Raw genomic sequence first — 12,231 nt, forward strand, 5'->3', positions numbered from 1 at the left:
GTTCGCATCTCCTCACCGCATCTCTTTATAGCATCCTTCTGCATCTGCGGCTGCAGGTCAGACCGTCTCGGCACTTTTATGACTACAGATAAAGCGTACGTGTTACCGCTCGACAAGCTATGGAGGCCACCTTGACGCAAAGATGTTATAATCTTACTTTGCAGCACTTGAGTTACATAGTTAGAACGTGCGTACGTACATACGTATGTGTACCAAAAGAATAATAGCGAGCATCTCCAATGTTATGTATCTTGAATATCGCTCAACGCGGCTTTGAATTCATGCAGATGCTGCAGAAGATACACGTACGCCCATAGGTATTATAGTTGTGGGTATACCTGTTACACTTGTGAAGATTCGTTCTCACTATCCGTCATCGTACGAGCTGGTATCCGGGGCGACTTCGAATGACGATGATCATCGCGTCCTTTGCGTCTCCGCGAAAAGTGCATAAAAATGGAGTTTTATTAGGTCCGTATAGAGGTGCAGGAATTTTATTATACGTACAATAACACTTGTCGTTTATTCTCTTGAGAATACGTCTGCAGTAAAGCATATCAGCCGTAGTTGTAATTTTCAAATGCACAAGCAATTTGATACGAGCCGCGTTATATCATATTCAGAACAAAAAAAAAATGTGTTTTCAATACAACCGGTTTGTTGAGTTATTTTGTACTAAATTTGTTGGAAAGAAGGAAACATTTCGTTGTTTGTATCAAACTTGATGAAATAATTGGTTTATTCCCTCAAAATTATTTAGTTATTCCCAATATAGTTACATCAGCCAAACTTCCAAGATAGTTGAGTAGTATGAGCGATATGAATCCGATTTCATCAAGTTAAGCAAATATGTAATGCCATTTCGCTGTTTTGAGAAAATCCATGACAAAATAATCGACAAACTGCTACTGTTAAAATAACGAAGATCACTTTTCACAAAATCCGTTATATCGAACCATTGATCTTTGATTTGATTAGCTGGACAAAATGCAACAATGTATTTTAGTAACGGCGCGAAAATAATTTAGGTAGTTATGAATACCAACTGTAATTTGGCAAAATTGAAGCTATATTGTATTCAATTTCCAAGTTTGTTATACTATAATGATTTGATTAAATTCCATCGAATCAATTTGATAGAAATAGCTAAAGGGTGAATGGCGAATGTGTTCCTGCGGATGAAATCATCATTTGTAATTATCGCAGCGATACGCAGACGTATATAATTCCATTGATAATCCAGTTTGGATACTTAAAATCTAGTCATTGTGTTGAGTGCATCGATATATTCTGATTCGCCCTATGCCCATTTCCTCGCACATTGTTTTGCAGGACATCTTTTCAAACTTCTTTCAATTCGGTAAATATTGCGTGAGTCGCTTTCATCGGAGCCGTTAATTCACGTAGTCAGCTATGCAAGTTTGTTGGCCTCATGTGTTGTATATCTACCCTAAAATTCGATCAGCGCCACATAATTTTCGTTAACGCAACCAAACTTTTTTCTGAATACTCGAAACGGTGCAGATATGTATATGAAGAAGTTTTAGTCCGATTGCTTTATTCCATTTATGACGATTCGTGTAACTGCGGTTGAACACAATGGACATATACCTATAGGATACTTAGACCGGGATGTGAGAACCGCGAAAATGTAGATCAGATGCATGTTATGTACGTTGTGATTACGCCATCTTCTTCGATTCCACCGTATTCATGTGGCCACTGAAAAATTACCATAATTATGCGATTACTAGATATATAATTTATGCTGTAGACGCACCGAAAGGTTTCGAAAAAAAATGTGAAAATGACAAAATATACATAAATGTATCTATATATACGGGATAATTATTGTCACATAAATGAAGTTGTCTTTATTCAATTTTAATCGGCATTATAAGTTTTATCTTTACAACTTTTCTACTCCTATAATTGTATATCTATATTTCCTTTATTATTGTATTTTAGTTGTTTTCTAGTTATTCATTAGGATATTAAAATATAATGGAATGTTTGGTATACAGGGGAACGCGGGGCAATTTCGGGTAGCGGGGCAGAATGGAGTACCCCGAGATTTTGTGAATTTTTTTTTGAAAAATATAACTTGAAACATAGTTCTAGATTAAAATTCTTTTCTTTTCGCATTGATTCCTTATGGACCCAGTTTTGCCCCGCCTTCCTCTGTATATGTATTCTACTACAGGGTTATTATCACCAGAACTTGCGTTAAAAAATTCACGCATTTTATTATCCCCGTGAACGATTAATATATTTATCGTAATTATACATTTCATTTTATTATACTTTATTTTACTTTCCAGTCTTCACTCAATCCCAAAGGCTAATTAATAATCGACGAAACATTATTTCATAATTTACCGGGCGTCTTGATTTTTTTTTTTTTGTTTTTTTCACCTTTTATGTCTTTTACGCTTACAAACTATGTTATCTCGGTTGGTTATCGACGACCGAAAAAAAAGTAATAATTGGAGATATTAACTTGCATGGCATCGACATCACATGCCCTCAAAGTTATCCTGTTACAAAAAAAAAAAGCTGTTGTAATATTTATTACAATAATCTCAACCCAAAGCACGGACTTGACAGACAATGGTAGTAAAATAGTGACGATGATGATGATAATACTAATAATAATTATTATAACAGTAATAATAATAATGGTGATAATGATAATTGTAATAATAGCGAAAGAAATTGCGGGTATTTATGCATATATGTATAGTAATAATAAATGAGTGGTATATATCGCAGTAAGTAAAAAGACAGATAGGTACATGAAAAATTGCATCTAACCCAATATCTACGAGTATACCCGCACGAAAAACAAAAAAAAAGTAAGGGATGAAAAAAGCTGCCATTTGTATTTGTTTGTCTATTTGAAAATTTGAATGTTCATTCGTTGCAGCAGTTGAGGTCCGAACCAGACATCATAGTTCGCAGCAGTTGGTTTTTTTTTTTTACCAAGCTGTGATTCAATAATGCGGTATCTAAGTACGACATAGATGTAGTTATACACTGTGAACATATGTGTATAAGTGAATATGAAATCCTTTTGATAAGAAATAAGTGAAGATGCAGAGGAGTCTCAAGGTTGTTGTAAGTAGAAAAATTATGTAACCTGTTTTTCTGGGTTTTATCTTCTTTTTTGTATTTTTTTTTGATTTTTGTTTTTCGAAAGACTAAGAAAAAAATGATATTTCTTTTATTCTTACATCATGTTGTTTTATTTATTTATTCATTCATTTATTTATTTTTATTCGACTAATACTATCTAGATAAACTATTGTCATCAACTATCACTGTTGCTATTATTGCAATCTATCGGATCTTAATTCTAATAATGTTTTAGAGCATGAAGCGCACTACTTTTTTGATGTTTTCCACTTGGCAGAACACATTTAAATAGTATATAATATATGTATGTATATATATAGATATTTAATTCTATATATAAACGATGAATTGTGTAGTCGTGAAATATCTTAAATTAAATGTGTTTAATAATATCTAGAAAATATAGAAACTTGTATGGCAGGGGGGGAATCGGTAATAATTGAATTAGATATAATTAATGTTCACCTGATCGAGTGTAGCCGTTGAGCACCTAAACTATAAGGTGTGATGATGTGAACTTTACAAATAAAAATAATGAAAAAGAACATAACATGGGGGGTTGATAATTGGTTTGAGTATATTTTCTCTTGCTATATCGTTATAGTATATACCTCAAAACTACAGTTTGTGATAACGCGGTGAACATTTTTATATATTTACATATATATAAAATACCATTGATAATAAGAATTACAAGATAAAAAGATAATATTATATAAGAATATTTAATAATATAATTCTAATTATTTTGTGCGTCTAAAAAACAATACTTGGGCGTAATGGATGAAAGAAAGGAAAAAGGAAAGAAAGAATGAAAAAAAGAATACCCGACGTGTTCAAATAAACACGTAAGAGTGATTTTAATAATCTCGCATTCGATTATTAAAACTATTACGCGATTTACACCACTTTCATTATCATCATGTTGGATTATCATCGATTTACCTATAATTATTATTATTCGTGTATATTTGTATATAAATTCTATAGGATAAAAAACGATGGAGTGTGCACTTCTGGCAGTCTTACTTTGAGCATCAAATTTCGAAAATATTCGTCCATTCTTTTTTTTTTGTCTACCATCACATCCCCTCTTTCATGTATCAATTCGTATTATTTTGGTATTCGCAGCTACCAATCGCAATTTGAACACAGAATGAAGAAATTTCTCGTTTCTCGTCTAGAGAGTGCTAAGATTTGTTCGAAAGTTTGTTTTCAAGTAGTAAGTTCAGTATACATGGAAACGACAAACTGCCGAACTTTTTCACGTATAAAAATGAAAAAGTATCCGGAGTTTTATTTGAAAATATAATCATCAATCGTATCATATCATAAATTAATTGGTCCCTCGTGGAATGAAAACTTGAAGGCTAAGATATAGAATAGATACTAATAAAATAGTATAGATTATAGCGATTACTACGATAAAAAATTAACGTTACTAGAGGACGGCGCGCCGCAGTTGATCCGCAAAAAAGAAGAAAAGATAAGAAAAGAAACAAAGAATGTGATTCACGAAAAAATAAGGGCTGCGATACTTATACGTACATCAGTCCTTGTATGTCTGTTGCATCTGTAATACAATGAAATACGCGCGATGCGATACACGCAAAAGTTTACTGAATGCAAATACGCACACGACAAAGAGAGATATAAGATCAGCGTATACGTATTCGTACAATGCGTGTCGAAAGTCCGTGTCTTTAGTTGATTCCGAGACAATAAAAATCAAAATCAAAAAAAAAAAAGAAAAAAACGCACGATGAGAACCGCTGAAATGCCTGGCTGTGACAAAGGGCCGCCTTATATCTTTGCTTTCGGTTGTAAACCGTGCCTTTCCAAGAACTTAAGGACGCAAGGGCGCAAACAAAGATAGGCACCGTGTATAACGTGCAACGCGTATACGCAGCCGGTGTGCAAGCGAAAGAGAAACAACGACCGGCAGAAGGGCGCAGACTACGAGATCGGGAAGCGCACCAACCAACCAACCATCTGTCCGACTGTACCGCCACCTTTTTCAAACCTTTATTTACTTATTCCGTAGCCTCTGCCGTAGCCTTACCCACGACGTATGATACGAATCGGTTATAACCCCCCTTGATAAATTTTCTATTCCCTAATGTTTTGTTCTTTCCTCCCTGTTTCGTCGGAAATTCATGGAGCGGTGCGGTTACCTATAGTTTGATCTCAGGATTTACAATTTTTAATAATTGCGAAAAATTGTTCGAATCGAAAGGACGCCGTCCCCTGTATTTATCACAATTAGAGCTTACGCCAAAGTCTAGGGACTCGTTCAACATTGGATTGATCGGTATTTCGCAATCGCGTTATCAAATTCAGCATTGGTCATTTGGAACAGAGATACCTTTGACCTGGCGTGGCAACTCTAATATCAACGATTAATCAAATCTAATCGATTTAAACGGACTCTTTGCCGATCATCTTGTCGGCCAGATCGGCCACTAATTCCTTGTAGACCAACGGGTCTATGTTCTTTCCCAGCTGGTATAGGACGAACCAATCACCGATTTGGCAGTTGCGAGCTATGATTTCGATCTGTGTATGGGGCGATAGGCGAGCTCTGGCGCGGAGAAGGATCAGCCGTAGTTTTGGTCCAGCAACAACGGCGGCGCGATAGGCGAGGCTGAGTCCGCTCAGGACGGCAAGGATGATGAACCAGAACCAAAGGAAGACGTATATCTTCTCGTTAACGATGTTCAGGGGTAGAACGCAGAGTCCGTCGAATTTCTGTATTGTACCAGAAGCACCATATTTGTGGAAGGTGCACTTGGTGACTTTGGGAAAAACTCGAGACATCGGATCCACCCGGTCTTCCGGTTCCATTTCCGTGAATCTAACGACTTCGGATCCGTAGGTGGTGAATTCACCGTCCAAAAAGAAGTCCATGAAGTATATTTGACCGACTACGTTGACGAAGTTCAATATTTCGCATAGGAAAAATCTGAACGCGTAAAAATTTTGCGTATGCATATTAGTCGTGAAGTAATCCACTAGTAACTTCTTACGATCTGCTTTACACTCGTCGCTTACAACGGGACAGTTCAGGTCAAGAACCAACATCTTGATGCGACCGCCCTCCCACGATTTCCACAAGTAACGGGGTACGTAGAATAGTATCGCTTGAAAGAATAACGTGAAGCAGACCCACTGATAGTATTTGTGGTATTTGACTTCGTCGGTACCCTCTATGTGGGATGCAACGCCCGGTTGGACGACATCTGTACCGATTCTACCCACGCGGTTCGGTATGGTAAACGTTGAATAGATCCAACAGTAAGTATCCATCACGTTTAGAGGTATGTCATCCACTATGCAGTCGATCGGATCGCCGATGTATTGTCTCGATGTAACTAGGAGACTGAAGGCAATTAGGATGACTACCGTAGCCTTGTAGTGCAATCGAAACACATTGTTGTCTATGCATACCGAGTCGAGCTTCAGTAAGCCCTTCACAGAACCAAAAACATCAAACATCTTGTTGTATGTTGTGCCTTATCTGAAGCAAGTCTCTCAAACGCGTGGTGTTTGGCTAGGTAACGGAGCACTTTTATTTCGATCTTCTTTTACTCCTCTTACTCTATTTTCTTTCAATTGTAAACACGGAATGAACTTCCCAGTCTCACGATCTCGAGGTCCTACGATATATTCAAGTCTTTCGATGCATCTAGGTTGAGAATTATTTCACTTGATAACACAAGAAATTTGTTCTAAGAAAAACAATGTTACAGGTCGACCGATTTCACTGACGTTATCTCTTATTTTCGCCTCTCGTTTTTGAAAAACCAAACGTTTGGCGTATGATCGTGAAATTCCACACGATCGAACGACGCGTCACTGGCGTGAAATGGTCGACGCACACAAGGCACAAGTCCGACGAGTTGTTTCCCAGCGCTCTCTTAGCCGGGTCCGCTCAACCCCCCTCTTGTCCCTCGCGAAGCACTCCAACGGTCCTCCCACTTTTTCAAATATCGTTCGTTTTGTTCGCCTGGATTCCCCCACTTATCTTCCCCCTTAATTCAGTTTAGGACCCCTCTCGCGTCAACCCTCGAGCGCATGCGCAAGGGCCAGTATGCCGATCCCGTTACCATGGCGACCGATGTGGTATTCGTTTGCGAGTAGCCTCGCGCTAGGCCCTGAATATTTCTATTAATTGGATTTCGTAGTGGTAGGAAATTTCTCCACGAACAAGTCAGCGTGTATTTCATCCTACCGCACGTATGTTCTTTGCCGACGAGTAACCAAAGGCTACAAACTCTGAGTACGGAGAAAATACAATCGAAGAATTGAATGAAGTAATTCACAGCTGATCTGGGGGTGGGAGAGGGGGGATTTCGAGAAACTGTGAGAATGCAATTTCATTGAGATATTTGCACGTTCACCGTCACGCTTTTCGTCATTGTTGCTATCGCTGATTTTACTCGGCTACGTTTTAGAGTTGATTCACACCCTCTGCATATGGGATGATAAGGAGTAGATACTGAAATCAACCGGAGAGCGGCTGAAAATTTTTTTTTCTATCGCCCACGCGTCATCTGTTGACCAAAGATGGGATCGGAGAGTTCCAAATTCAACTGGATATATTAGTTATAATTCATGGTCGCATGGGTCCACCGCTGGTCGCGTAGATGCTACTTTCGTAAATCACCGCCGCACCGCTTTTCTGATAAATTCGTACTCACGTATCCAGGAACGATTGAATGCGGTTGGCAGAGAACTGAATAATTACTGCAATGGGGAACTTCTACTTCCTTCATATGCGGGGAACTTCATTCTTACTCTCACCACAAATACATATTACAGAAAATAATTTTCGGAATTACATAGTAGTTGGAGAATTCATTCTTCTTTCGTTTCACGGGGAATCACAGTTTGTTCTTTTATTATTCTGTTCCAACAAGTGGCGCTATAATTATCATGGGTATAACAACTTCTCGAGAAATTAGAAATACGTGGTTCAATCGTCTTTCGTTTCAAAGATAAATCTGCAGTGTCTATAAATAGATATTGACAGATATTTCAGATTTAATTCTCTGCAGATTGTCGGCAGCTTTGAAGCTTAACGTATGCAAACAAAGGTGACATACTAAGCGTATAAGTTATGCATACATGATCGAAATGTGTTGGTAATCAGAAACATGTGCTAAACGTGAAACCTCGGCTCGTCTGGTTGTCATATTAGTGTATGTCCTAAATTACTTATGAACTACCATTGTTCATACCACTACTCGTACAATTAAAGTATTAACACCTCACTAGGAATGAATTTGTCACTCACAATCAGTATTGTACCTCTGCTTTCGTTATCGAGAAACTTGTTCGAGTAGAAAGTTTCTAATGCTAATAATAACGCAGAACAATTCTGTCCTTTGAACCAAAATTCAGTTTGAATAACACGCGCTACGCTTGACGAACAACGTTTCTGGATAACATAATGTCGCGTGTAACTAACGGTTTTGGGTGTTATTGACGTTCATTTGAGATTAGGATACCGATCTTTTTCGAATATTTTCAACCATCCATGTATGGGATTCGTGGAATACCTGATCAAGTGAATTATTTTTCTCACGAATCGAAGAAACAGAAGTTTCGGGGTGTAGTGGAATACTGCGATGAAGATAGTGTTGACTACTGAGGTCTGCAAAATTGCACGTGGGGCATAACCTGCGTGGTAAGCGGTATAGGTTTACAGAATTATACTTGCGACCGTATAGTACGTGTCATGTCATTTGAACCTCGGTTAGCTGCTATATTTATATAATTCACAATCAGAAAACTAGCATCGGAGACGACGATGTCGCGAACTGGACAATGAAACCTGTGACGTTATCGTTTTGAAACGATCGTAATACGAACTTCTTCATACTTATACCGTGAAATGACATACCTCCACGAAGGGTGACCACCCCGATTAAAGTTAAAATTATAGTAGAACGAAATCTGCCACACGCGTGATGTTATAAAATACGATACAGCTGAGCGGATTGTATAAACAAAGTACAACTCGCTCGACTGCAGCGTTCATCCGTTTAATAAGGTCTTAATTCCAAACAACCAGATGAAATTATCAACAAGAAGCAATTTCAAATGTAGTTCATATACCCGATATTCCATGGCTCTATTCCTACACACATGATCAACCAATTTGGAGCACCGGCTCGTTAATGGCCATGTCACTCAAGTTACGCGACTTTTATTCTCATATATCCAAGAAGCGCTCGAAGGTCCCTGTGTACCTACATACACGATGTCAATTGTTCTACCTACGAGCTATTATTTTCTAACAAATTATAACGTAGGTGATATACACAGGTCGAAAGATTACAACCGGTCATTGATTGGTTTCTGTTTTTATCGATCGTTCCATATAATAAACATATAGTAAATATCGTAATGGAATTGTGCCCCATCGATTTCTCAGGTCGTTATCGCTGACATCCTGACCTAAGCAATACTCGTTTTGATTTTGTTTTTCATTTTCTTTTCGGTTCTCAACGCGAAACCACCGCCGGGAATAAATCGGCACAGATGTATGGCTATCATTATTTATAAAATCCAGGCCAACAGAAAATCTTGTGCAAGTATAATAATTAACCGACGACATGCTATTGTTTCTACTCTTAGGGTACCGTATATTGTACTGCAGCTGTTATCAGAAACGTAATTAACGACATGGCTAGAACAACAGCACTGTAAGTTAGAAAAAACCTCAGCATGAAGTTAACTGTTCGTTCGATACGTTGCCGTACGTATAACCGATACGTTTAACCTGCAGCACTCCGGAATGTTTACTGGACGATGTTCGAGGGTTTAAACAACGTTTAATTAGGTATACGATTGCCCCAGAGATATACGTCCACTCTAACTCGTAAATTTATAAAAACCCATGTCGACGCCCATCAATTGAATACGTTTCTATCATGTTTACTAGTTACGACACCAAGGATTTTACAATTTTATTACAGAAGCTGCAGCCGTTGAGTGGTTGAGAGGGTCCTGGACGAGAGCCAAATACCAGAACGCCGACAAATCTTGTGCTTTCTCACACTCGTTCTTATGACTTAAATATGACTTGAAAATCTGCTTGGCGTATGTATATACTCACAATACGAACATGAAATTCATTTATACGGTACAATGTAACCGCGAGATATAAAATTTTATCAATGAATCACCATGAATTGGTAAATTTTTATACCCAGAGCGCGGACGGTGCTCTGATTATTTTATTTCTTGAATTTTTATTCTCATCTTTTTCAGTGGGGGCTTGGCATACGAATTTACAACGGACGAAGTCAGATTCTTAGAAGACGGTAACAATTCTCATGTTTGTTTTGAAAATAGTTGTGTCAGTTTAATTATTCCAGGTAGGCGGGGTCGTTTGTCACCCAAGTTTGCTTCATATACAATTTTTATATTATCTGCCCATATAATCAGTTGTTATAATGACGTAATCTTATCGTCGATCAACCTCACCTTATCTCAAGAATAGGTATTCGCCCAGCAGTATTATAGGTCGGTTATAAGATACTGACAAATTTCATGAGTTCTTGCCGATAAGATTATTATTTCAGCTGGAACTGTAAACTATTTCAATTTTAACGCAAGTTTAACTCATTTATCTATCTACACTTATTCAATCAGGTCCTGTGGCGCAACGGATAACGCGTCTGACTACGGATCAGAAGATTCCAGGTTCGAATCCTGGCAGGATCGAGGCAATTTTTTTACTCATTCATAATTTTAAATCCTTTACGGACAACCGACAAATCGATGTTCAAAACTTGTACTTTTATGGTCATGAATATTCAACGGGAAAAATGCTGGATAGTTCATTGCCGCTAAGCACGTCGATTTAGTCGGCGCACGTAACCATACGTAGATATATTATATAGTTATATGTAAAATGTAAATTTCTTTTGATGCGTGTAAGCTTGAGCAAAAAAAAAAAAAAAAAAAGAAATTAAAACGAAAAAATAAAATAAAAATGTGCAAATATCGCGTAATCTCGTCAGTATTAAAATTCGCAGTAACTCAAGCGTTCGAAAATCAACTCGAATTGTTATGATTATTTTCATTTATTACACGCAACACAGCTTCTCTATAATGATAGGCTCTCAGTGCCGAAAGAAATAATTATATTTCAAGCCTTCCCCCGCAGCTTGACCAAACCCTCCGGCGAAATACATGAGACGACCGTAAAACTCCTGGTTAAGCTACCTACCTTTTATACCTATGCCAAGTTTTACTGCCCGTAACGCATTCTTCGGCTAAACGCTTTGCGAAATCGAAGAGATCGGTTTCGCCGAGGGATGAAGCATAAGTATATTATGTGTACACATTTACTATAGAGATTGAACGTTCTCCCGACAGGATCGGATGTATTCTTCGTGCCAAGCGCATGAGCAACGCTTCTGCCGGTAAATTTTTCTCCACGGTATCCGCATTATACGTTGAACATTCACGACAACTCAAAGTGACCAACTTAAAGATCGCCGAGTTCATTTAGTTTGCAAATTTCATTTTCAACGGTTAACGAGAATTCTTTTTTCCTGGTCAAGCAATTGGAGCCGGCTTCTGGGTACGACGCTACGCGATTTGAATATATGTGACAAAAATTGAAAATCAAAAAAAAAACAGAGAACTCGAAACGTGAACTGACATGAGCGAAAAATAATCGCTAAGAAATAGTACGCTGTGAGGAGTAGTCACGTTTCACAAAGAGTCAGCTAGTAGAATGAAGTCAAGTTAATCCTTGTAACTCTGAATAAACTTATAATTATTCAGTTTCAATAATTGCTATTCAGAATAGATTCCAACGAACTTCAATTGAACTTTCAATTTCTAAGGTTGTAATGTATAGGTATATACGTAATACGAAATTTATTTGCCCACCAAGTGAACGCGAGGCTCCGTATACCTATATGGCAATTATAAAATATATCATGGAATAATTGATCGAATTAATTTTCTTAATCTACAAAAAATTTAATGATCGTAAGAATTTATGATCACGTGACTTCCGTTTCGAATCATTATTCTAGATATGTATGTATAAGTGATATGTTTTGTATTCAT

At 37.6% G+C, this 12,231-nt stretch overlaps 1 protein-coding gene and 1 non-coding gene across 2 annotated transcripts; one reads left to right on the forward strand and one right to left on the reverse strand.

The window, feature by feature from the left end:
• Positions 1-1,848: 1,848 nt before the first annotated feature.
• Positions 1,849-7,058, reverse strand: LOC105684781 (innexin inx2). The gene has a single exon (XM_012398412.3). The coding sequence runs from the start codon at positions 6,628-6,630 to the stop codon at positions 5,554-5,556; it is 1,077 nt and encodes a 358-aa protein (XP_012253835.1). The 5' UTR covers positions 6,631-7,058; the 3' UTR covers positions 1,849-5,553.
• Positions 7,059-10,796: 3,738 nt separating this feature from the next.
• Positions 10,797-10,869, forward strand: Trnar-acg. The gene has a single exon. It is a non-coding gene; the product is annotated as a tRNA-Arg (tRNA).
• The last annotated feature ends 1,362 nt before the right edge of the window (positions 10,870-12,231 follow it).

This window comes from Athalia rosae, chromosome 2 (genome assembly GCF_917208135.1).
Source record: "Athalia rosae chromosome 2, iyAthRosa1.1, whole genome shotgun sequence".
Taxonomy (NCBI): Eukaryota; Metazoa; Arthropoda; class Insecta; order Hymenoptera; family Athaliidae; genus Athalia; species Athalia rosae.